We start from the raw sequence: 27,063 nt of genomic DNA on the forward strand, positions 1-27,063 counted from the left end.
CTTACAACTTTAACTCTTTCACAGTTTGTTTTCACTTCTGAAAGTCATTTGCAACATCCAGTTGTACTTAGCTCCGCCCTCTCGTGTCACTTCTGGTTGCAAAGAAGTCAAGTTGCCAGAATCAGAATCACTTTCGTGATGGTAAAATTGTTAAATGCTGAACTCTAGTTTTCAAACCCGTAGTCCACAAACCAATGTGTGACTTCACCGTGACTACGTCCACTTCTTGTATATTTAGTGTCATTTTATATGATGAGAATACAAACGTTAAGAATCCTCTGAGTCTGGTGATCATCTGACCAGCAAGTCAAAGTCTTCACTTCTCCTGAGAGATCGATATCTATCGGACGGTTCGGCAAAATGTTCACACATTAATCCGGCTGATCTCACTGATTGTGTTCATTCACTTTTCATCAACATTTCACTTCGTGCAATACTTTGTTTTTCCACCAAAATACAAAACTAATGACATTCAGTGTGTTAGCTAACATGCTAAACTAAGATGGTGAACCATTGTACCTATCAATCATCATTAGCTCTCATGGTCATTGTGAGCGTGTTAGCCTGCTGATGTCAGCGTTTAGCTCACTGAACCAGTAGAATTAACCCTGTTCGGGATTAACCATCGCACCCACGTCCTTGATTCACTTTTTGTCTTGTCTTGATGAAGAGAATAATAAATAGCTAGTACCGTTAGTCATGTTATCACCTCGTTAACGTTCGGCTGAATATCTGAACGCACATCAGACGTTATCCAGAAGCACAATTTCAGTTTCAAAAGAGCAAATTAGTTTCTGATCTTTGTGATTTGATAAATACAAGTATTGAATATAATTGTGTAATTATTTACTGCTGCATGATGTTAATATCAGCAACTTAAAGTTAGTGTGAAAACTTTCTATGCTAACCTGTCCCAACGTTTAACCCACATTCCCTAAATCACTTTAACTGATTAACCTCTCTGCCCCCCCCCCCCCCCCCCCCCCCCCCCCCTGTAGGTGTCTCCCCGCCCAGCAACACACCGCTCACCACCAGCTGTGACTCCCCTGCACTGGGCTGCCCAGGTAGGACAAACTAACACATCTGCACTGTGAACGTCTTCAGCAGCAGCTGCTCCTGAAACAACCTGACCTGTGTCGTCTTTAATCCACCGATCATCTCAAAGTAATACGTTTCACATGAAGCATTTACTTCTTCATCTGGAGAAACTAAAATATGCTCAAAACAACGGTGCCGACTGTGACCAGCAATCACTGATCAAGAGATAGTTAGACGTCCAGGTTCAGCTTAATCTTAATATATAGTTAGTACATCAGTTATTTAAATAACAGCTACATGTTAGTGAGATGTCTTCTCCTCTGGAACAAGCAGAAACATGTTCTACTCACTCCTCGTTGTTTTCATGTAATAACTTCTTACATAGATTGACTGATCAGTAACATCGTCAGCACTACAAGGAGCAACACGGGGAGACACGGTGTGGTGAATGACTGCAGGTCTGAACCGTATCGATCCTCTGCTCTCACTAAGACGTCTGTGATGATGAGCAGCATCTGTCCAGCGGACCTCGTGTGTTGTTAATAATAGAAAACAGGTGAAAGAAGGTGAAGAAGATGAAGTAAGAAGAAAAGATGGTTACATATCACTGAGGACATTCACGACAGTTGATCATCAGCAGATTTAATAATAATAATAGTTTACTCATTGAATTTATGCTAAAATCAGAGGAAAAGGCGTCATGTCAGCGTTATTCAGCTGATCTCAGTCCAGTTCGTTTCAGCTTTCAAACAATCCTAAAAGAACCAAACAATCAGAGTTTACTGTCAAAAACAAACTTTCACTTTGAAATGAAATCAACAAATCAATACAACTTCTAACAAACGACTGCATTCATTCACAGATATGAGAAAACTACTTCAGGTCCAACACGTTTCTCATGTTTCTCCTTCATGCGTCTGCCACGAGGAGCAGAGCGTCAGATTGTTCTTCAACATATTCGATCACTTTCTTCCCAAAACAATCGTCTTCATCTTCTTTCTTTGCACCTTTTCTTGAAGCTTGTGGATTGAGCTTCATATTGAGCTTCATGCATCGCTTGTTCAACTGAGATTCTTTCAGATGTTCTGTACTACTGAGATTTTCTGTACTACTACTCTACTCTGATGAACGTCTTGAGTCCTTCAAGAGCTTTTCAACATAATACGTGCTGTTGCTGTTATGTGCGTACGTCGTGTCGTACCTAAAGGATCCTCCAACCTACTGCCAAGAAGGATGTGTATATAATGGAGGTTTTCCTCTCAGACCACATAAATATTTAATACAGGTGAACCCAGTGGGAATCAAACTCTCAACCTTGGCAGCGATGTTCCATAAACGTCTCATTCAGCCTCTCAGGATGATGTGTTTGCTGTCAGTCTGCCTTGTTAAGGAAGTCCCAACGCCTCAACGTCTCCTGAACCCCTGAAGCTGTTTAGCCCACATGATGGATTCTGGACGTGTTGAAAAGAGAAACTCTTCTAAACTCAACCGGACTCAGGTTTGGTTCCCAAAAGCCCAGAAGGACTTCTAGCCTCCCAACTTCCCAAAATACTGTCAAACTACTCTGAACAAGTCAAAAGATTCAAGATTAGTTTAAAGAGAAAAGAGAGATGTTGAGGGACGAGAAGGGCAACGAGAGGAGATGAGAGGAGGCAAAGAGAAGAAGGGAAGGTGAGGAGATGAGAGGAGGCAAAGAGAAGAAGGGAAGGTGAGGAGATGAGAGGAGGCAAAGAGAAGAAGGGAAGGTGAGGAGATGAGAGGAGAGGAGAGGACAGAATAAAATGAGAAGAAACTGGAGGAAGGAATATATGATTAGAAAGAGAAGAAGTGCTGAAACAAATCTATAGTCACTCAGAGATGTTTGATAATCGTCCAATGGGGTGTCGTAACACCTTTGATTTATGATTCTGGGCTCTACGTGTAATGAAACTGGCCGAAGAAGAAGAGAAATCAAACAAGGACAGGAGTTCAGTCCAGTTGGCCCAAATGACAAAATGCTTGTAAAGGAACAGATGCTCCACTCTGCTTATTCTGCTTCTTCACAAGCTCAAGTGCCTCCAGATCAGAGAGGAAGGAAACGGTGTAGGATGGTTGTAGCTTAGCATTCTCCCTCTGCTGCTCTCTCTAGTCAAACAATGGTGAAGAGTAATCCTCTTGGGCATGCTCTGTTAATGACACTTTCCTTAAATGACCCGTCGGTGTCCTGAGGGGATCTTATACGTGAAGGAACCACAAAACGATTCTTAAAGAGAAGCACCCCAGGGTGCCGTTCAGCCCCTTTCTGCGCAGCTAAAAGCATTAAAACTGGAATACTGTTCGTGCACAGATCCTGAGCCAAAGGAAATCTCACTCTAGCCAGGAACCTTTGCTCCAGGAGGTCACGTGATCTGGAACTTACCCAGTAGCAATCGGTCACAACGGTAGCCGAGGGGACGGCTGACGACGTGACACAACCCGGCTCTCCGTAAATGTCAGTTCTCACAACATCCTGTGCTACGGGGGCCTCAGAGGGACATTTTGCTGAAGGTCACTTTTTGTGGGATTGTGCTCATGAGAGGAAGGGAGTCGAGCAAATTCAGGTCCGGAACATAAACGGCTACGGCAGCCCAGACGGGTCAACGGGCCATGGGAGAGCTCTCACGGGGTTATAAGTCAAATCCTGGAACCACATTGGTCCACTGAGTGCAGGGTCATTCAAAGAGCAACACGACTACCGGAGCTGGTAGGAAATGAGTCCTCGTCCTTTGATTGATAGTCTTGCTTTGTATCCTCTGGACCACCAGGACGCCTGAATCCCCGGTGGGAACTGGTCTGCTTCAGCAAACAAAGCCTTCGTCAAGACAGACGGGTCCAATGACTTCAGAGGGAGGGTATCTAGTCACTGGTATGACTTCCCTCTACCTTTGGCCTCTTGTTGATCAGTCACTGCCCCGCCTGCTGTCTCCGTTCACGTGCTTCATCGAGACATAACAACAGTAGCGGTTCAGACCTCTAAACACAGGTCTGGTGCTGGATATCATGAAGTGTTTGCAGCAGTGAAATAAGCAGTTCAGTCTGTGAATCAGTGAGGAGTTCCAGCTTCATTCCAACCAAACACTGAACTAACAGTAGAACCTCGACAGAGCTGTCAAACACATGCACAGGTACGTTGTTGTTGGCGTTAACGTTAACGTCTGAAGAGGCGGTGCTTTGGTCGTTGCTATAATGGACTGCAGAAACAGTTCAGCAGTCAAACTTGTGCGAATCAGGCTGTCTACACATATACGATATTTAATAAAAGCAGATCATTTCCTCTATGTTTTGGCTTTTAGTTTGAGGTCACTAAAACGGATATTTTTGAATCTACAACTTCTCAGGGTTAGAGTATTTAAAGCTCTGGTTACTGTGCGTCTGTGTGGACGACGTGTAAAACAGAGCGTTCAGGAAGCGGTGACGTCGTGCACGCCCATGTCCTACCTCTGACTGTTTGTTAAGACCACCAACAGAGAATCAGCTCACTGAGCAGGCTCAGAATCTTCTTCTCTGGTATTTGACGTGTCATTGACGTAGCTTTTATCTCCACCTACACGCCCGGCGAGCGCTTGGAGTTGGGGGGGTTTCTTTGTGTGTTCTAGTGTGGACGTTTTGAAAACGTAGAGGAAAATGTCCTTTTAAAAAAAAGTCTAAAGTCTAAGACGAGAATTTGTGTTCATGTGAATGCGTCCTGACTTTTTAGGCTCTTTATTACGTCTTCATCTCAATCTAAGAGCAGGTAAGTCTCTGTGGGTGATAGTATTGAGCTCTGCTGTGTTTTCTGTCACACACACCACACACTCGGGTCATCATGGTCCTGCTCACCTGGTCTCAGATTTCATGACACAACACTGTTGTGAATAGAACCTGCAGCAGTGGTTTGCTGCTGTAGACCTGGACCTGGCCCTGTTAGAGGTTCTGCACTGAAGACGATCATGCAGCTTCACAACCATTCATCATCTGCTGCATCTGTCTCTCTCTCTCACCCCCCCCCCCCCCCCCCAGCCGCTTCCTCTCCCGCCACCACTGACTCCACTAACACCATCCATGCTACTAATGCCATCAGCCACGGTAAGCCACCCTCCTCCTCACCCTCTTACGCCTCCTTTATTTCCTTTATCACCTCCTCCTCCACTTCTTTCCACCCCCTCGCTGTCCTCTCTGATGATCCTCGAGGGTTTATCTCTTGATCTATGTCAATGGCAGCTACAGCCCTGGTAGTCCTCTTTTCTTCTGCCTCATCATGTAAATACATTCAGGACTCACCTCAGATCTCGTTTACAGTTCATCACCAGAAACAATTATCCTCGATGGGTTTTTTGGGAGTCTTTGCTCATAAGAATACGAACCTCCTGAAGTTGTGCCAAGTTTGACCTTTTCATGAAAAGTTGCTCGGAACTATTTGACTTTGCGTGCACCTCATTGGTTTGTTCTTTCTATTCATGATCTAGCTGAGAGGAAGCTGATGAACTGGTCCATGTGAACGTGTTTGACTGAGACTAGATCAATATCATCTACCGCTGCATTAAGAAATGACTTCATCAAATCTTTTCATGAGCTTATTAACCTCCCTGTCATTCATTTTTCCATGTGCAGAGTTGAAATGGGAAATGAATGGTCCCACACATTTATGAAAGTCAGCTCTTGTTCTTTGATTAGCATAATAAGGACTTTTTTGTTCTAACAAAGAAAAGTGCCGTTCACTGGAATTTTAAATATCTAACTGAAGTAGAAATGAAGTAGTAGTACTCTCTACTTTTTAACACAAACATGCAGGAGGAAAGGTTTGTTGGAAGTATGAAGATTCTGCACACGAGCGTTGGGCTGTGCCTGAGTTCAGCATTAAACCATTTTGTTTTCCATGTGTGGTCCATCTCGCTCTGCTGTATCCTTTGATTTGTGATCTCCAGTTCTCCCTCCCATCACTCCATCTCCACCCACCATCCCTACCGCTAGCATGCCACTAACCCCAACCAGCAGCACCACCAGCAGCTCAACCAGCTCCCTCTCCTCTGGTAAGGCTGCATCTGCTGCGCTGCTTTGTTGTTTGCCACGAGCATCTCTAGACTCTCCATGCAGATAAGAACAAAAAGAGTTATTACTGAATGTTTTTATTTGTTGGATTCAGGATAGAAAAGCTCAGAACTAAAGTGTTCTCGATGGAAGCCCGGACGTATTTTAAAATATTTTTGAGGATTCTCTTTTTGCTATATTATTCTCGTCTCAGTGTGACTCCACTCATAGTGACACAAACTAACGTTAAACAATGAGTGCTTGGTTTCAGAGGAAGACAAAGTAATTTATCATTGGCTGTCAAATTGTGTGCGACAAAAACAACAAACTTTAACTCCCAAGATGCTTTTGGGAAACCCAGTTTGTGCACCAAATGTCAAAAAGGCTGATCTTGATCAACCTTTTTTTTTCTTCTCTGAATCAAGAAAGACTTTTGAGATTGATCCTGAAAACAAACAGGATTGGAACGTGTCCCATTAACGCAGTGTGCTTGTGTGTGTTTGTGTTACTGACATAACAACTTATTGTGCTAATCAGTTACGCCTACCACTACCATCACCATCACCGTCACCAGCAGCGCTGCTATCCCTGCATCTCCTGCCACTAACGTTGCTTCAGCCAGCAGTACATCACATGGTAAGGTAGCTAACCAGTAGTGTCACAAGCTGACGTCATACGTCAGGGTTCTGATTGTGTCCTGCTCATTGATAACAAACAATTCATTTCTTTATTTGGTTTTTGCTTACTTATTTGTATTCTCCCGAATATTTTTCGTATCTTGAAGTGTAAGTATGAACAAAGTATTCATGGAGAGGTGAAATACCTCAACTCTTCACAGCTAGTCTGTCCCACTAGGTTGTGACAGAAGATAACAGAACAGAAGCTACTTGTTTTTTGGATAATGTGCCTACAATGTAGCTGTGTTTTTAAGTAGATGTCACTGTAATGTAGCTGTGCTTTTAGGTTGATGTGCCTACAATGTAGCTGTGCTTTTAGGTTAATGCGCCTACAATGTAGATGTGCTTTTAGGTTGACGTCCCTTCAATGTAGCTGTGCTTTTAGGTTGACGTCCCTTCAATGTAGCTGTGCTTTTAGGTTGTTGTCCCTACAATGTAGCTGTGCTTTTAGGTTGATGTGCCTACAATGTAGCTGTGCTTTTAGGTTGATGTGCCTACAATGTAGCTGTGCTTTTAGGTTGACGTCCCTACAATGTAGCTGTGCTTTTAGGTTGACGTCCCTACAATGTAGCTGTGCTTTTAGGTTGACGTCACTGCAATGTAGCTGTGCTTTTAGGTTGACGTCACTGCAATGTAGCTGTGCTTTTAGGTTGACGTCCCTACAATGTAGCTGTGCTTTTAGGTTGATGTGCCTACAATGTAGATGTGTTTTTAGGTTGTTGTCCCTATAATGTAGCTGTGCTTTTAAGTAGATGTCACTGCAATGTAGCTGTGTTCGTAGGTTGACGTCCCTACAATGTAGCTGTGCTTTTAGGTTGTTGTCCCTACAATGTAGCTGTGTTTTTAGGTTGTTGTCCCTACAATGTAGCTGTGCTTTTAGGTTGATGTGCCTACAATGTAGCTGTGCTTTTAGGTTGACGTCCCTACAATGTAGCTGTGCTTTTAGGTTGACGTCACTGCAATGTAGCTGTGCTTTTAGGTTGAAGTCCCTACAATGTAGCTGTGCTTTTAGGTTGATGTGCCTACAATGTAGCTGTGTTTTTAGGTTGTTGTCCCTATAATGTAGCTGTGCTTTTAAGTAGATGTCACTGCAATGTAGCTGTGTTTTTAAGTTGATGTGCCTACAATGTAGCTGTGTTTTTAGGTTGATGTGCCTACAATGTAGCTGTGCTTTTAGGTTGATGTGCCTACAATGTAGCTGTGTTTTTAGGTTGACGTGCCTACAATGTAGCTGCGTTTTTAGGTTGATGTGCCTACAATGTAGCTGTGTTTTTAGGTTGACGTGCCTACAATGTAGCTGTGTTTTTAGGTTGACGTGCCTACAATATAGCTGTGCTTTTAGGTTGACGTGCCTACAATGTAGCTGTGCTTTTAGGTTGATGTGCCTACAATGTAGCTGTGTTTTTAGGTTGATGTGCATACAATGTAGCTGTGCTTTTAGGTTGATGTGCCTACAATGTAGCTGTGTTTTTAGGTTGATGTGCCTACAATGTAGCTGTGCTTTTAGGTTGATGTGCCTACAATGTAGCTGTGTTTTGAGGTTGACGTCCCTACAATGTAGCTGTGTTTTGAGGTTGACGTGCCTACAATGTAGCTGTGTTTTTAGGTTGATGTGCCTACAATGTAGCTGTGTTTTTAGGTTGACGTCCCTACAATGTAGCTGTGTTTTTAGGTTGACGTGCCGACAATGTAGCTGTGTTTTTAGGTTGACGTCCCTACAATGTAGCTGTGTTTTTACGGTTGATGTCCCAACAATATAGCTTTCTTAACAGATTATTGTCAGCACAGTGTACAGTAGCTGTTAACAGATTGGTATCCTCCCAAAGTAGCTGATTTTTTTTTAAGTTGTTGTCCCAACAATGTAGCACGATTAACAGGTTGCTGTTGCAAAATTAATTCAAATTTAATTCAACTATACACATTTACAATCCAAAGATCTGGATCAAAAACAAAAACAAAACGACATCAAAGAGGTTCTCATTCCTTTCTGGTGTTTGATACAACCACCTGTTCACAGATCAGTGCATGTTGTACTTTTGGCATACATCTATTAACCTGACTGATATTCTGTGACTGTTTACTTTCCCTGTAGCCCCGCAGACAACCAGCAGCACGCCAGCTGTTTCATCTGCTACCACTAACCATCCAGCTACTAACTCAACAACGCATGGTAAGAGCAACAATACCGGAGTGAAGCCGCAGAAAAGACGACTAGCGTTACGTACAAATGCTGCTCTGACTGCACGCAACGCTGACGGGTACAAAAACACACTGAACCAGTTGAGGTTTTGATGGTCAGCGTGACTAAATTCTGTCACTTACAAGCTGAATAAATAAAGAACTGTACAAATGTAACTGTAGAGGCCTGCAGAAAAACACAGTCCTTACAAAGTCATACGGCAATAAATCAGAGTAGTAAGAGAGGTGATTTAGAACTCAAGGAAATTTAATTAAATTCTGTTTATTTATATATATATATATATAACATGGTTAGAGGGTTATGGTTACAGCTGGACCCTTTGATCTTATTAACATGAAACCTCAGTCCTGATGTTAGACATTTAACACACTTAACAGGAGCTGTTGCTTATTCTCCACGAATATTAAAGCACTTAATAGTATTTGAAACAACTTCATCTTATTGGCTGGGTTATAAGCACGGGTATTCAGATGCCATAACCAGATGTTGGACCGATAATATGCTCAATAAATGCTTGGAACTGGGATGTAACTAATTGTATTTTTCATTATTGTTTAATATATTGACTTAGGTATTTATATTTTGTCATTAAATGTGAAAGTGCATAGAAAATGTTATGAGAGAATATTTGGCACATTTGTTTATTGAAGGCCTTACAATTAAAGGTTGACCAGATATTCAATTTAACAGCTAATTGTAACAATGACATTTCCTCATACATTCTCATAATACTAACATTTGAGCCTATTTCATCTATTCTGATGCCGAAGACACTTATGACACAATCATTTCTTGCACTTGTATTTATTTAGCTTTGAATCTTTCTTTCATGAAGTCTGTCTGTCTGTTGATGTTGTGTTAATCCTAGAAATTGTGATTAAGAACATGTTATATATGTTATAATTTCATTCAGCCACTTTTTATTCTGCTGATGATTAAAACACTCTTAGTACCATCTAGATGCACAACACCCACTCAGGGCCTTTTCACACCTTCACTTTCTCTCTGATGCTCTTTGCACTGAGCCGTTCCCCAGAGCATCGCCACTTCTCTTATCACATGACGACATCTTGACAGGATTTACTGTAAGTGGTCTGAAAGTCTGAACCATCCAAAGTTAAAACTAACCAGACCATGGTTCAGTTCGGTCCAGACCGAGACCACCTCTTGTTTCGGCGGACCAAGGTTCGGTCTTTGGTCCGGACCGCGGTCTAAGGTTTGGTGTCACGCCTGTAATTTTGGTTCAGACCAAATGAGGTGTGAAAAGGTCCTAAAAAAGCAATCATGCCATCTTGTTCTGTCCTCTGGCCTCCTCCCTCCTCTTCTATCCTGATGTTTTGTCTGCACCAACAGTTCCATTAACAAGTCCTCCACTGCTGTCAGTAACTACTAACCAACCAGCCACTAACATAGCTGCTACTGCTGCCTCCTCTTGGGGTAAGATGCTCATTTAACCGCCTTAGTTTCCTGATATTTATTTATGCTTCCTACTTGTTTTCTCATTCAAAAAGAAGTCTTTGCTATCTCGGGTTTAAGCTTTTATTAATCCAGAAAAGGTTTCTCTTTTTCAACGTTGCCATGTTTCACATCTATAAATCTTTTCTCACTAAGGAGTTTGGATATTTCCTGCTGCTGTTTATGAACAAACATGGAATCACATGTAATCTCACTAGGGCCTTGATATGATATCTCTCTGATTGAGCTGGATTCTCTTCAGGTTCTTTGTTCCCCTGCTGTGGTTCTAAGAATTTAAAACAACCTAATCTCATCAAACAAATCCTCATCTGGTTTGGTTTCCTCTCATATGGTACATTGGTGTATTTTTATCTTTTTTCCAAGGATTATTTTCACTGATAAGAAAAGAAAATCATTAACATATTTGTAATCAAGGTCCAGGTCCTATCGGCTGCTTCTTAACCTCCACTGTGTAGACCACTGCTTATACCATTTGTTTGTTGTGTGAAAATACATTCATTTATTATCTGTAACCTGCTTTTTCACCATAATGCCGTCTGGTTTGATGTGCCGTGCCCTGGTGACAGCGAAGGAGTCTACTGTGAGATCTCCAACCAAAGCCTCTGCTAGTGCTGCTCCTGCTGCTGTAGTTACTCCTCAGCAGCCTGAAAGCCCGGCCTCCCAGTCCAAACCTCTGAGAAGAAGACGCCGCCATGCTTTTGTAGTACCTGCTGTTGGATCCTCTATTTCTCATGCACCCAGACCTCCAGCGATCATCAGACAATCTAGGGCAGCTCTCATTCCCCGCCCCCTTGGGAAAGTCTCTCATGGTGGGTCCCTTGTATCCCGTCAGTCGGCTCCTCCAACCCAAGCCCCTAGCCTCCCAGATAAAGCACTTCAACCCAGACTCTTGGCTCCAGCCCCAGGTCCCCAAGCTCCACCTGAACCCTCTCGTCCGAGACCTCCAACCTCCCTCCCCAGACCCAGAGGCCATCGCAGCTCCAAGACCTCCCTGGGGTTCATCTCTACCCCTTTGATCTGGAAGGGGAGGAAGAGGCCGACTGGAGGAAGACGCCCAGTTTCCACCAGTACAGCGCCCAGGCCAGTGGTTCACATCACCAAACCTGCACAGCCACCTGAACTCAAATACACATCCAGGCCTACATACACAACTCAAACAGGTGGATTTAAACACACAGCTGGGTACACACATGCACCTGGGGGGAGAAATGCAACACACATCTTGGGATATCCAATGGATACGACAAAACCTACTTCACGAACAAACATTTCCAATAAGGAGACGGCTACAACTACTCAAGACTCAAAACTCCTTCCTGAAGCAGCGGCTTCAATCTCTTCTCAGGCGCCATCTCCTTATCAGCGTAGAGATGAAGCATCGGATACAAAGGAATCATCTTCACTGTCATCATCCGTGCTTAGCAACAGAAAGAACAAACCTGTAGCGCCGCAGTGGTCGCTGCTGAGCGTCAGCGGTGGGGAAAACCAAACAGTTGCCACGGTTAACTGGACTGAGCCACAGGAACCACTGGAACCACTGGGCAATGAGTACTCGTCAGGGTCTGATTTGTTAGTGTATGATTCATCAGAGCTGGCGGAGGAGGGTGGTGCTTTCAGCTTGTATGAGTTCGATGCTGACTACACCTTGGATGAACCCACCACCGTCCCTCCAGCCGTTAACCAACAACCATTCGACAGATCAGACCCCCATGGGCCTTTTTCTCCTGTCACACAGCCCGTAACTGTTTCTGAGGGAGGAAGTCAACATTTTCACAGTGGTTCAGAAACTGTTACATTCATCAGCAGGTCTCAGATCGATACACCGACTCTGACAAAAGCTCAAACCGACCACCGTGTCCCAAACAACACAAGTTCAAGTGGACAAAAGCAGAGCCAAATTGTCACTCAGAAACTGGACGCATCGACTTTCCAACCAACACCATCTCTCCTTATCCCCTTCCCTTCATCCTTTCTCTTCATTCAGCCGACCACGGTACAACTAAGCTCCTCTGCTCTCCTCGCACAACACATTTTCCCGACACAGATCTTTTTTTCTTCAATGTCACAGACGGAAGACATGGTCCAGATATCCTCTTCTTCTTCAAACCCCTTTGACAGTGTGAATGAAACAGACAAGACCGGGGGGGATGTTGAACTTGCAGTGGCCAGAAGTGGACTGATGAACAATGTATTTACAGACATGTCTACACAGCTACATTCATCTGTGCACGTCGTTCACCATACACCCTCAACCTCTTCTTCTAATACTTTTGCATTCCCTCTTGACATCCAACGCTACTCTTCATCTACCCCCCTAACTCTCACCCCCTCTTCTCCGTCTCCTTCCTTTTTGACAAGATCTGCCTCCTTCACCTCCTCTTACGCCATCACTCTATCAGCTCCTGTCTTTCCTGTTACTTTACAAATTCCGACCATACTTCCCCATTACTTTTCTAATACCTTCGTTCCTCTCCCATCCTCTCCTCCCCTCTGGTCCAGCACTCTTCCTCTTCAGCCCTCCCTCTTCCTGCCCTCCTCTTCCCGGCCGGCCGAACGAAGGCCTTCAGAAACACACGGTGTTGTTGAATCTGCTCATGTTCGGCCTCCTGTGTTGTCATTTCCTTCTCAGTCCTGGAACCTTCAAAGAGGCTTTGTGGTGACAAGGGTCGACTCAGCACCCGCGTTGACACTTCCTTTCTTTTCTAAAGCTCCAACGGAATCACAGATGCCAGTTGTTGATGCTGCACTGCTCCCTGAATACCACTTACTCTCTTTTGAAGAGTCCACTAACTATATATCAGAAGCTTTTAGAAGTCGACTGCCTTACTCAGAGAGTAATTGTCCCCTTGATACGCAATTAGGCCCGTCAGTCCATTCTGTTGGGATTCTTTTTGACTCCTCATTTAGTCAAATTGAGCCAACTCCATCAGGGTTATCTGTGGAGAATTCGGCATCTAGTTCTGCGGTACTCACACCAGATTTACCCCCTCAAAGACTTCCAGCTCTGTCACAGGTGGAGTTGCATGACCCTGAGTTGGGTTTGTCAGAGGTCTTGTGGCCTTCTTCTCATGCAGCCAGTCTGTCAGGCAGTCAGTTCCTGGTTCATTCTGATGAGAGAGACTTGAGTGACGTATTTACTCCGCCAGACGAGTGGCATCCAGGGAATCAGTCCGACGTTGTCTTTACATCACTGCCAGCAGCTGTCATGTGGGCCTCTGAGCTCACCCCGGCTCTGCTGCAGGAAGATATTGATAGAACGCAATATTTACACTCGGCTCCTTCGTCTGCCATTTCTTCTTTGTCTTCACATCCCGTCCTCTCAACTTGGAGTCCCCTTTCCCATCACCTTGACAGCCTGTCGCTCACTTCCTCTTCAGAGGCTCTTGCTGCCACAGTGATGCAAGTTGCTAGGGAGACAGAATGGATGGCGGGAGAGGAAACCGCATTGTCTTCCTCCCCTGATCCCCGAGCTGAGGAGCCTCTTCTCTTGGCTCAGACATCTTCATCTGGGTCACAAGATGTGAGTTCGGTTTTGGATGCAAGTGAGAAACTAAACGTGAGTCAGAACGCTGAAAATGCAGAGGCTCATGCTAACGTTGGGGGGCTGCAGCTGCTGCAATCGTCCCACCTCCTTTCCTTTGCTCTTACTCCTCCTCTACTCTCACCCTCCACTTTGCCTTCTCTTTCCTTTGCAGCAACCGTCACACCTGCTTTCCTTCAACTATCTCCCATCTATCCTGTCTCCTCCCTTGCCCTCTCATCTTACATCGCCCCTTCTCTCTCTTCCTTACTCGCCGGCTGGATGGCAGAGTCTGCCAGCATGGAAGAGGCAGAAATTGTCTCCTTGTTGCCCAGTTGGCCCATTGTTGGATTCCACCAGCCCACATTGACCCAAACCCCCTTGGACAACCATTTAAAGTCCTTCCAAAGATCCACCACATATCCGTTAGTCCAGCAGCTCATCCCACTCAGCCAATCACTTCCCCTTCACAAAGCCTCCACACTCCCTGATGACAGTCTAAAATCCAGCCACTCAAAACCTTCTGTTTCTGCTGAAGTGAATGACAAGGACGAGGTCTGGCAACCGCTTGCAATAAACTCACAAACAGCAGATACTTCCAGGTTTGTCAGTGATCAAGAATTGTTGTCTGAGGCCTCAGATAATCTCACTGCAGCTGGAAAACTATCGCATCTCTCTGCTTTATTTGACCCTGCGGATGTTGTTGCAAAGATACATACAGCAGATGAACGTGCCTCTGCTGTGGAACCGGTGTCTTCATCGGTGAGCATCAATGACACTCTTTTAAATGCTCCGAATCCAGAAGCTCAATCATTTCCTGTTGAAGCTACTTCTCCCGGCCCCTCTGCTGCAGCACCAACAAAACCCACTGGTGCTCCAGTTATTCACAACCCCCTGCACACTTCTGGCCTCGATGTTTCCTCCTCCGTGCCAGCCTCCAAACCCCCCACCGTCTCCTCGGGTCAAGGCTTCATTTCTGGGTTTGAGGCGCTCCCACCTCCTGCGAGAGACAACACAGCTGCAAACACAGCTGGCTTAAAACACGTCTCCATGTCAAATGCAACCACTGTTGTAACACTCAAAGACTCTCCTTCGACAAACGCCACAAAGCCAAAAAATGCTACAACTCCGATAGAAAATGCAACTACGGAAGCATCTCAGGGGGACACGCCAGGCAGCCGACAAACGCCACATCTCAGTGCAACTTCAAGCGCAACGTCAACAGTAACCACTGCAAAGCCCAGTTTGAACCCAAGTGTGTCGAATCACAGTGGGAATCAGCACTCAGGAGTGTTCATGAACGGGGCCGTGAGTCCAGACCACCGGTCCCCTACGCCCCCCAGGAGCTTCAGCGCTCACCCTTTCATAGCCACAGAGAACTCCCCTCCAGCGGCTCCGTTCGAAGCAGTCAGTGTGTCGGCAATCAGTGGTGGCCGCAAAACGTTCACGGTGCGCCCGACACCTGGACCCCCCCCCACTGTGGATTCAGCAGCCAAGCCCGCGTTGCCATGCCAATGTAAAGAACGCTTTCATTTTACATGTCTGTGTGGACTGTCATCGGGGAACAGTATGTCATGCAGTCATTAAAAGAACTGTAGATGTAGAGAATCAACACAACAATCATCTGTAATGACAGCAGCATGCACTGTAAAACATATACAAATTACATGATAGTGACTTGTATTCAGTCTTAAAGTCTATTTATTCAAAACAGGTGAAAGATAAACTAAAGTGTTTATTTTCAGATCGTCATAAATGGCCAAAAGTATACGGACACCTCCTCCACCTAGTTCATGTACCGTTGGATATGTGGTGAAAAACAGATTAATAAATATAGTTTTAAAACCACATGTTATTCAGGTGTCCACAGACTTCGGGCCATATAGTTTATGAACGCTTGATTATAATATATATAAAAGCTGGTTGAGACCTTTTGGACGTTAGCAATCGGTTTGGCTGATAATGTCGCTTTGTTAAAGACTTTGAGACTGAAGACATGAATATGTTACTCGTTGAGGTGGTTGGGTTTTGCAGCATGGTGTTTAAATATCTGTTTCCATCAGCAGTGAGTCTCAACAGTAGTTCTCTGTTCTGTTCGTACGTAGTGGTAGATAGCTGTCCATCGGGTGAAGGGGTGGGATCACCTCAGGGACCGGAGGCTGGTGATTGGTCCGTCGTGGTTCTGGGTGCTCTGTAGGACTTTACAATGAGGTCCAGTTGTCCAATCAGACGTAGTGTTTAGCCTGGTACTTTCTCCCTTTTCTCTCCTCAATACCTCTATTTACTGCTCCTCCTCTTTAATCTCTCCATCATTACAAAATCCACCACAAAGACTTCACACTTTCCGCCTCTTTCTTTTCCCCGAGTATCGAAGTCCATCCAGCTTCTTGGTGGAGACGTCCTGCTCTGCTGCTCGTCCTCTCAGACAGTCAAGAACAAACACACATTATCTACATTATACAGACTGCCTTTAAAATCCAGTCGAAATGTTTCAAACGACCAGCTGCTCCTAAAAAGACCCCACACACACATACATACACACACACACACACACACACACACACACACACACACACACACACACACACACACACACACACACATCAGGAGAGGTGTGCAGCTTGCAGAGTCTCCCACCAGAGCTGATGGAGTAGAAGAAGTCTTTGAACCGGCCAGTAGCTTTAACTAATGATTATAGATACCAGAGCGACACCTAGTGGCCGACGTGACGCATAGCAGGAGAGCTGAGAGCCCTAAAAACTCCTCGTCATGGAAGATGAGATTTGTTTCATTTAAATAAGAGATATAATGAGTCCACACGGTTCGCCTGCTGCGGGAGAAACGACACTTTTAATAACAGCATGAATTACATGTTAACGAGAGGAGGAGAAGAAGAAGAAGATTTCCACTTCCTCTTCGTCAGGATGATGAAAACAAAGCAAAGTGTTTCAACTTTGAGTGAAAAGTCAAAAGTGATCCCAGAGATCTTTGGAATGAACGTCTTCATCAAGTTTCACTCTAAAAGTAGGATTCTGAAATGAGTCGGAGGAAAAGAAACTGAATTTAAAAAAGTAACTTATTAACAATGAACCGTTTATAAAGGCGTTCACTAGTACTCATGGAGATGTTTCAGATATCTGTAGAACCACTTTGTCTTCTTACAAATATACTTTCACAGATTTTCAACATAAAAGTCAAAAACTTTGTTACTTAATATTAAAAGTTACAGACTTCTTAAGGTGCTCAATAAATGATGTTTAATTCTTCATCGTGTTTTCCTTTTAATCAGATGTGGGTTCTTTAGGATGAAGTTCTGAATGTAGTTGAGCTGTCAGCCTGCGTCCACAGAAGGATGCAGTCAGGTACTGGATCTCTGGTTCTGCTCTGCCCTCGTTCCTCACATCACTTCTAACTGGATTGTTACAAAACTCAAGTTGCTCCAATCATTTCCTGCTATGTGTCACAGAACAAAACTTCTGATATACGTGTGAAACAGTGTGTGCCAAGTTAAGACTGAACTATTATTTCCTCTTTCTAACTCTCTCTCTCTCTCTGTCTCTCTCTCTCTCTCTCTGTCTCTCTCTCTGTCTCTCTCGCTCTCTCTCTCTGTCTCTCTCTCTCTCTCTCTCTCTGTCTCTCTCGCTCTCTCTCTCTGTCTCTCTCTCGCTCTCTCTCTCTGTCTCTCTCTCTCTCTGTCTCTCTCTGTCTCTCTGTCTCTCTCTGTCTCTCTCTCTGTCTCTGTCTCTCTGTCTCTCGCTCTCTCTGTCTCTCTCTCTCTGTCTCGCTCTCTCTCTCTGTCTCTCTCTGTCTCTCTCTCTCTGTCTCTCTCTGTCCTCTCGTCTTCTTCTGCAGAAGGTTTATTCTACCGGGTTTCTCTTGTGGTGGAGGACGAGGCCACGGTGCTGACCCACGCTGGAGTGGAGCGAGCTGTGGCTCTGTGGGTAAGATGAGTTCTACGGTAAATCAGAGTTGGTAAAACTTTTTATTGCACTTATAAAACATCAGAAACGCGCATGCACACAGAAAGAAGGACTGACAGCAAATAGTGCAACTGAATCAACCCACTAGGGGCCTCCAAAGACAAGAATCCGGCCCCTATTGACCCCCTGTTTATAGTATCATTTCCATAAACACAAATCTATTTGCAACATGTGCATTTCAACAAAGGTAGAGACGACAGGAAGCAGCCTCAGCATTAAGGATCATTTCATTTTTATGGGTTAGTGCATCTTCACTATTACCACAAACCAACAGACTCACAGATTGATGGGAAACAGAAAGTTAGACGCTGTGTGCTCTCAAATCTGATCCCATAACTAATGCAACACAGTCACCAGAAGAATATTGTTATTGTATGTTTCTGTAAACCAAGGGATACGCTGAATGTTGATGTTTCTGAACCAAAAATAGGTTTCATGAATAGGTATCATATCAGCCTCGTATCACGCCTGCAGAAGCGTTGTGAAACGACTGGTTAGTTTTAGGCAACAAAACTTGGTTCAGGAAACAAAGTAAAGCAACCTCACGAAGCAACCTCACGAAGCAACCTTGCGAAGCAACTTCACGAAGCAACCTCACGAAGCAACCTCGCGAACAACTTCACGAAGCAACCTCACGAAGCAACCTCGCGAACAACTTCACGAAGCAACCTCACGAAGCAACTTCACGAAGCAACCTCACGAAACAACCTCACGAAACAACCTCACGAAACAACCTCACAAAACAAAGTAACGCAACAAAGTAACGCAACAAAGTAACGCAACAAAGTAACGCAACAACGTAACGCAACAACGTAACGCAACAACGTAACGCAACAACGTAACGCAACAACGTAACGCAACAACGTAACGCAACAACGTAACGCAACAACGTAACGCAACAACGTAACGCAACAACGTAACGAAACAGCGTCACAAAACAAAGTAACGCAACAAAGTAACACAACAATGTCACAAAACAATGCAGCGCTACAATGTAGGGAAACAGCATAAAGATGTATTATCTGTTGGGTAGATCAAGATGGGAACAGTTCCAAACTGTTTAACATTTAAATATAAAGTGTCCTCTTACCGTAACGCCTCCAACAGCACAATGTAATTTGTGCAAACAGCGTGAACATTGTAATGCAGCGGACTGGACAGGGGGCCGACTTCCTGTGTACAAATCTAGAAGGATAACACAAGAATCTTGTTTTATTGGTTGACTGATTTTTTTGTCTTCTTTCAGCTCAATCAAACCTTTCAGAACTGGACCCATGCAGTCTACGTAGACTCCATCAGGTAACTAAAGGTTTATCACAACAAAGAAGAACAGGAAGTAAAGACTTTTTACAGTGTTCACCAACGTCACACATCAAATACTCTTTCCTTATTAAATATGTACAGCAGCGTCTCTGATATCATAAATAACATCAGTAGAACTTGTTTCATTATGTAAAGGATCACACTTGGCACAAATGTCCACTTGGACTCAAGGATGAACTGGTTAGAACTTGGTGGTCAAAAGTCAAAGGTCAATTGACGTTTTTGGCCGTCATTTATTAATTCATATGCAAACTATGACAATTTCACACAAATGTCTAACAGGATAAAGTCATGACATTTAGGACAGACACAGTAACGCTACTTTTGTTTCAAAGCTAGACGTGTTGCCACGTGTCTGCGTTCAGGTATCGGGTGACCTCGTACAGTCGATGTGTTCTGGTCCTGTTGTTCTCAGCTCTGTACAGTAAAGTCTAACAACATTAAGAGCTTCCTCTGGTTTCTCTCCAGTGTGCAGTCCGGTTTACAGAGCGGAGGAAACCCGACCAGGTCAAACATTTACATTTCTTCTTCATGTGTTTCATGCTATCAGACGTCTCCTTGGTTTGTGTGTTATGAGCTCATTTCCTCTCCGTCTCCCGTCTCCAGCTACTCGTGCCGAGCTCTGCTGGTTCATTATTACAACACCAACGAGAGTCTGGGTGAAGCTGCCGTGTCCGCCAGGCTGTCGGGCAGTGAGGGGCTCATGGGGGCCGGCCTGCAGGTCCACGAGGCCTCCACTGATGTCTCTTTAATAGGTTAGGATCTACACAGCCTTAGTTGATTCTGTCTCATTCTTATCTCTTTGTCTCTTTGGAGGACATCTTCATAGATGCTCGTGGTTTGTCTGATGGTTATCTCTTCACTGACTCCTGTTTCTCTTCTTCTGACAGAAAACTGTCCGGAGGAGAATCCACTCCACTACCGCTGGCCTGAGAGCAGACCCACCGTCACCCGGTACCTGCCCTGCTTCCCCAACAAGGACCAGAGCACCTCCAGGACCTGGTAACTCACACGCACACACTCAGCACACACACACACACACACACACACTAATCAGCAGTGTTGTGTGACAGCAGAACAGAAAAATAACCATTTCAAGGTCTTTTAAGGAACCATTCAGGCGTATTTGAGTGTTTGTTCTTTTCCACATGCAGAAAGGACTCCAGGTCCACGTCTGTACTCAGCTGACACGTTGATGAATCTGTAAACATGATGTCATGATTTCATCCACAGAACCTCTTCTGGTTTCTTTATTCTCTGACAATAAACTGAATATCTTTTTTTCTCACATTTGATATTACCAACAACTAATGGATTGATTGATGAAGTCATGAACAGTGAGGATGATGGTTAGTTTGATCCTGTTTATCTGAGATCAACAGAAGGAAATGAATCCCATGAAGGAAAAATTAAACATATTTAAAAAAATAGATCAGCAATATAATAAAGAGTAAATGTATTATTCTTATTATTGTGTTGTACTGATATGAGGAGTTATTACTCAAAATATCACAAAGCCATCAGAACAGTTGATGATAGAATCTCTCATCTACAGCAGGTACACGTTGTACTTCAGTAGAAGTAGAAGTACCTCACTCTGGAAATACTCAATATTCAGAAAGTGACCGTACAGAAGTATTATCAGCAGCATGTACCTGAAGTATTATCAGCAACATGTACCTGAAGTATTATCAGCAACATGTACCTGAAGTATTATCAGCAACATGTACCTGAAGTATTATCAGCAACATGTACCTGAAGTATTATCAGCAACATGTACCTGAAGTATTATCAGCAACATGTACCTGAAGTATTATCAGCAGCATGTACCTGAAGTATTATCAGCAACATGTACCTGAAGTATTATCAGCAACATGTACCTGAAGTATTATCAGCAACATGTACCTGAAGTATTATCAGCAACATGTACCTGAAGTATTATCAGCAACATGTACCTGAAGTAGCAAAAGTAAAAGTGAATAACTTGTTTCAGTTACATTGTTATAGAATATGATGTTGTTCTGTTTGGAGCACTAATACAAACCTTTTAATGTAGAAGTTAATCAATGTGGAGATAGTACGAGGTAGAGTGAAGTACTCCGTCATATTATAGAAGTACAAGAGGTAGTATTTTATGTTTAAAGTAACTACAGTGATGAATAAATAGTGCTGTAAAACGTACAATCTCTCTCTGAGATGGAGTGAAGTAGAAAGTAACAAAGTGGAAGTAACTTCAGTACAATACTTGAGTAAATGTACTCAGTTACTTTCCACCACTGAGAAGCCGGCGTGACAGCAAAGAGGTTGTGGGTTTGAATCCCTCCTTGGATCTTTATCTTCATGTTGCTCCTCCTCTCTCTGTCTCAGTGTCATCGGTCCTCACAACTTCTCCTCCTATTGGTCGGCTGCAGACGTCAACAACTGCACCGACATCGACGCCATCGAGGTGTCTGCAGGTACGCTCAGCCAACAGCCAATCAGAGCCTCCGACTGAGGTTCAAACGTCGTTGATATGTAAATACATCACAGTGAAGACTCGTGAACTAGTGATACATACAGTAATATCATCCCAGGAAACACGAGAGGAGGAAGATTTATTTTTAAGTTTCTTTATGTTTGCAGTTTGAGAATAAAGATGAAATGTTAAGAATTATTTAGAAATGTTGAAAATAAAGACAGTATGTTGAGAGTAAAGACGAAATATTTAAAATAAATTACAAATGTAGAGAATAAAGAGGAAATGTTCAAAATAAAGTAGAAATATTTTAAGAATATGATTAAAGATGAGTTCATAGTTTTCATGATTAAAGTATGATGATCATCATAAATAAACATGAATAATCTCTCTGTGCTTCTGTTTCTTCAGAGAATGCAGCTGAGGTGGCGGTGCAGCTCGCCGTCATCACCAACAACGAGCTGTCCGATGAGGAGGTGGGAGGCGTCGCTCTGAACCGACTTCCTGTGAGGAGGAGCGCTGCTGAACTCTTCATCTTCTCCTCTTCTTCCTCCTCAGGTGGCTAAAGTGGTGATGAAGGTGAAGCAGCTGGTGAACGTGGCGAAGATCAACAGCACGCTGGCGTCCACCGTCGTCACCATCATCTCCAACGTGATGAGCAGCTCGGAGACGGCGCTCGCTGCCACCTCCGAGAAGTACGGTGCACTCTACTGTATACTCTACTGTACTCTACTCTACTGTACTCTACTGTACTCTATTCTACTGTACTCTACTCTACTGTACTCTAGTCTACTTTACTCTACTGTATACTCTACTCTACTGTATACTCTACTCTACTGTACTCTAGTCTACTGTAGTCTACTTTACTCTACTGTATACTCTACTCTACTGTACTCTACTGTATACTCTACTGTATAGTCTACTGTAGTCTACTGTATACTCTACTGTACTCTACTGTACTCTACTCTACTGTATACTCTACTCTACTGTATACTCTACTGTAGTCTACTGTATACTCTACTGTATACTCTACTCTACTGTACTCTACTGTATACTCTACTGTATAGTCTACTGTACTCTACTGTATACTCTACTGTACTCTACTGTACTCTACTCTACTGTATACTCTACTGTAGTCTACTGTATACTCTACTGTACTGTACTCTACTGTATACTCTACTGTACTCTACTGTACTCTACTGTATACTCTACTGTACTCTACTGTACTCTACTCTACTGTATACTCTACTGTAGTCTACTGTATACTCTACTGTACTGTACTCTACTGTATACTCTACTGTATACTCTACTGTATACTCTACTGTACACTACTGCACTTTATCTTCAGATTCACTGTATCTCTATATTCAAGTCTTGGCTCCTCCCCCTCAGAGCTCTGAAGACAGTTGATGAGTTGGTTCAGAAGATCGAGTTCGAGGGTCCGTCAATCAGCATCACCTCCAGACACCTGGCTGTGGGGATCTCCACCCTCAACACCTCCGTGTTCAACGGGACGTCCTTCAGCGCCTTCATACCTGCAAACACCACCGACCCACAGGTAACCCCACCCACCCACAGGTAACCCCACCCACAGAGACGTAACTCCACCCACCCATAGGTAACCCCACCCACACACAGGTAACCCCACCCACATACACGTAACTCCACCCACACACAGGTAACCCCACCCACAGAGACGTAACTCCACCCACCCATAGGTAACCTCACCCACACACAGGTAACCCCACCCACAGAGACGTAACTCCACCCACCCATAGGTAACCCCACCCACACACAGGCAACTCCACCCACACACAGGTAACACATTCTTCCTTTCCTCCCCCTTCTCCCCCCCTCAGATTGATTTCCAGTCAGAGAGGACTCACCCTTTAGCTCAGGTGAGTCTTCCAGCGTCTCTGCTGTCCGGTGTGTCGCTGACTGAAGAAGGCCGATCGTCTCTGTCCAGAATCAACTTCATGTTCTTCAGCAGCACGAACCTTTTCCAGGTGAGAATCCATGAACATCAATAAACATCAATAAACACCGATAAACATCGATAAACACCAATAAACACCGATAAACACGGATGAACACGGATGAATAACAGCAGTGATGGTTGATGAACCGTCTGGTTGTAGAAGGAGCAGGACGGCCGCTCGTTGAACAGCTTCGTGGTGGCGAGCAGCGTTGGGAACCTGACCATCAGAGACCTGAAGGACCCGGTGGAGATCCAGATCGCTCACCTCTCTGAACACCTACAGGTGTGTGTGTGTGTGTGTGTGTCCTGTAGAGGGGTCATGTGATCACATTGTTGTGTTGTCGTCTTTCATGCAGTATATTTAAAAAAAACATATATTCTCTTTTCATTTTGGGACTTTTAGTTTTTGTGTATTTACTTTTAAATTTAAATTTTTATATTTTCTATTTATTTTATTGTTATTACATTTTTTTATTTCTTTCTATTCTTTTTCTCATCCTTTTATTGTTTTATAATATTTTCTATTTTAATTTGAACATTTTGCTGAACTTTTTTTGAAGTAGGATTGTGTGGGAGGATTTAATTATCTTATTGTTTTATTGTTTTATTGTCTTCACTTTTGTTATTAATCTGTTATTTTTTTTATTGTGAAGCACTTTAAACTTTATTTCATGATGAAAATGTTCATTTTTAATAGATTTCACAGTGTAATAAATCGTCTCTTCTCTCCTGACAGACTCACCTGATTCCGGTCTGTATGTTCTGGGACTTCAGCATGAACAGTGAGTTAGAAATCATCTCTAGAAGTTGTGTGTAACCGGCACTCCGGTGACGGTGATGTGTGGTAATACCTCTGTGATGCCACCAGGTGGTGCTGGAGGCTGGAACGGAGACGGCTGCAGAACCTCCGCAGAATCCACCAGCAACAGGACCGTCTGTCTGTGTGACCACCTGACTCACTTTGGCATCCTCATGGTACTTATTGCTCAGAACATAAAACCAAATCTATAAACTACGTTCTTTGAGCCGCTGACTCTGCGTCTCTCCGTCTGCAGGACATTTCTGGAGCGTCGCCCCACATCGACCCGAAGAACAACAAGATCCTGACCTTCATCTCCTACATCGGCTGCGGCGTCTCCGCCATCTTCTCCGCCGCCACGCTGCTCACCTACATCGCCTTCGAGTGAGTCCGCTGATGTATTGATGACGTCACTGATGCGTTAGTCACTACAATTGTAGAGGTAGAGAGGGTCGTCCGGTAACCGCGAGGTTGGCGGTTCGATCCCTGGCTGGTACGTGTCCTGTGCCGAAGTGTCCTTGAACAAGACACAGAACCCCCAAATCGCAATTTAATTTCATATGTACCAAATGTAAAAATGACAATTATAATAAAGTTTAGGTTTAACTTTGATTCCCAGGAGACACCTGGTCTGAAGCTGGAACTGTGCTTTACATACACAGCTGTCGACGTTTTTTATTTGTATACTTTTATAAAGTAAGTGTCCACCAGGGGGCAGTGTCAGGTTGTACAAAACACAATATGAAGAAAACATAGAAGAAATCAGGAGACGGTGAAACAAACGTGAAATAATTTTCACAAAGACATTTATGTGCAGAAACATAATTCCAGCTTTACATAGAAACAATAATAACAATAATAATAATAATAATAATAACTTTATTTATATAGCACCTTTAGAAACAGAGTTTACAAAGTGCTTTGACAGACAAAGCAGCGAAAAGAAAGACAATAATAACAATAACAGAAAGATCAGTGAGACAGTCGATATGATAAAAATAAAGTAAGAAATAAAAATAATACAATTTTAAAAATGTAGTAAAATAATTGAGTAAAATCAACAAATAAAAATCAAACAGAAAAGCGACGACATGACGTGAGCCAGTCTGTAACAACGTGTTTTGAGAAGTGATTTAAAGGAGAATACTGAACAATGGTGGACCTCTGTGTCGGATGTCTACTCCCTTTAAAAGATGTTTAAATACGATGTCTTCAGATCGGAGCCTCTGATCATGAAGCACTTTAACTTCATCAATTAGATGAAGAAGTAAATTCACAGATAAATGATGAGTGTCGTTCCCTTTAACAAAGCCTCCTGAAGGAAACCAGACGTTGTGTAGTTCAACACCTCAGAGGATGAGGAGTAACCCGGACCACAGAAAAACTCCCACAGCTCCATGTGGAGCAGCTTTTTGGCGAGAAGTGTAACCCACCGATTGTTCCCGTGGTTTGAGGAGGTGGCTGCGAATATGTGGACGTGAAAATAAAGCTCAAACCTCCAGAAAGTTGTCAGCAAAGTCTCAATTCCAACCACATCAACACTTTTCTTTCCCCACAGGAAACTACGGCGCGACTACCCGTCCAAGATCCTGATGAACCTCAGCACGTCCCTGTTGTTCCTCAACATGGTCTTCCTATTGGACGGCTGGCTGGCCAGTCTGGAGACCGATTGGCTGTGCCTCTCCGTGGCCGTCTTCCTGCACTACTTCCTGCTGACCACCTTCACCTGGATGGGGTTGGAGTCCATCCACATGTACATCGCTCTGGTCAAAGTCTTCAACACCTACATCCGCCGATACATCCTCAAGTTCTGCATCGTGGGATGGGGTGAGGGGCCTAAACTAACTAAGTTTCACTTCATTGTAAGCACTGAATGAAGTCGAAGTGACTTTCTGAATCGCAGGGCTGAAAATGAGATCAACATTCACTTTAAGTCTAATACTAAAAGAAGTTGAAATGTCAGTTGAAGTGGAAATCCTAGAAGAAAGTAGTGACAGTTCAAGTGTCCGGGCTGAGAGACAATGTCTGAAGTGTGTGAATGGTGGAGAACAAGTGGAAGCTGAAAGGATTTGAAGTGTCAGTCGAGTTAAAAGGAGACAAGTCAGTTGAAGAGTTGAATGAAGATAAATGTCAGTTGAAAAGAAACGGACGAAAGCAATTGAAGGATAAAAGATGAAAGCAGTTGAAGTGTCAGTTGAGATGTAAAGATGAATTCAGTTCAAACGTCAATTGTCCTTTGGCAACTGAACGCAGTTGAAGTGTCAGTGGAGGAGTATTAAAGTAGCTTGATTGTCATTTGACGAGTACGAAATGAAAGCAGTTGAAGTGGCAGTTGAAAAAACAGGATGAATGTCTTCCCAGATAATTGATTAATAAAGTTGGACATTTTGGATGTTCGGAAAGAGTTTATTATTTCATTTAATCACTTTGGTTTGATGCACATCTGAACTTGTAGGTCAAAGACTTCATTCAGACTCCTCTGACTTCAGAATGTTTTTACTTTGATGTAAACAACAAACACTCAATGGCCGACGTTTGTTTGTGTGTTTGTGTGTGTGTTTGTGTGTTTGTGTTTGTTTGTGTGTTTGTGTG

At 43.6% G+C, this 27,063-nt stretch overlaps 1 protein-coding gene across 1 annotated transcript in view; it reads left to right on the forward strand.

Annotated features, from left to right (window-relative positions):
- adgrg6 (adhesion G protein-coupled receptor G6) overlaps positions 1–27,063 on the forward strand; it is a 62,418-nt gene that overhangs the window by 23,137 nt on the left and 12,218 nt on the right. Inside the window, exons 10-25 of the mRNA XM_076112129.1 lie at positions 999–1,064; positions 17,789–17,877; positions 19,163–19,215; positions 19,708–19,746; positions 19,846–19,994; positions 20,130–20,241; positions 21,607–21,695; positions 22,106–22,170; positions 22,253–22,389; positions 23,087–23,252; positions 23,554–23,700; positions 23,833–23,955; positions 24,409–24,454; positions 24,541–24,647; positions 24,728–24,855; positions 26,030–26,298. Of these exons, the coding sequence (XP_075968244.1) occupies positions 999–1,064; positions 17,789–17,877; positions 19,163–19,215; positions 19,708–19,746; positions 19,846–19,994; positions 20,130–20,241; positions 21,607–21,695; positions 22,106–22,170; positions 22,253–22,389; positions 23,087–23,252; positions 23,554–23,700; positions 23,833–23,955; positions 24,409–24,454; positions 24,541–24,647; positions 24,728–24,855; positions 26,030–26,298 (1,785 nt within the window). The remainder of the gene's footprint in view (positions 1–998; positions 1,065–17,788; positions 17,878–19,162; positions 19,216–19,707; positions 19,747–19,845; positions 19,995–20,129; positions 20,242–21,606; positions 21,696–22,105; positions 22,171–22,252; positions 22,390–23,086; positions 23,253–23,553; positions 23,701–23,832; positions 23,956–24,408; positions 24,455–24,540; positions 24,648–24,727; positions 24,856–26,029; positions 26,299–27,063) is intronic.

This window comes from Anarhichas minor, unplaced genomic scaffold (assembly GCF_050575085.1).
Source record: "Anarhichas minor isolate MPS153535 unplaced genomic scaffold, ASM5057508v1 ptg000047l, whole genome shotgun sequence".
NCBI lineage: Eukaryota > Metazoa > Chordata > Actinopteri > Perciformes > Anarhichadidae > Anarhichas > Anarhichas minor.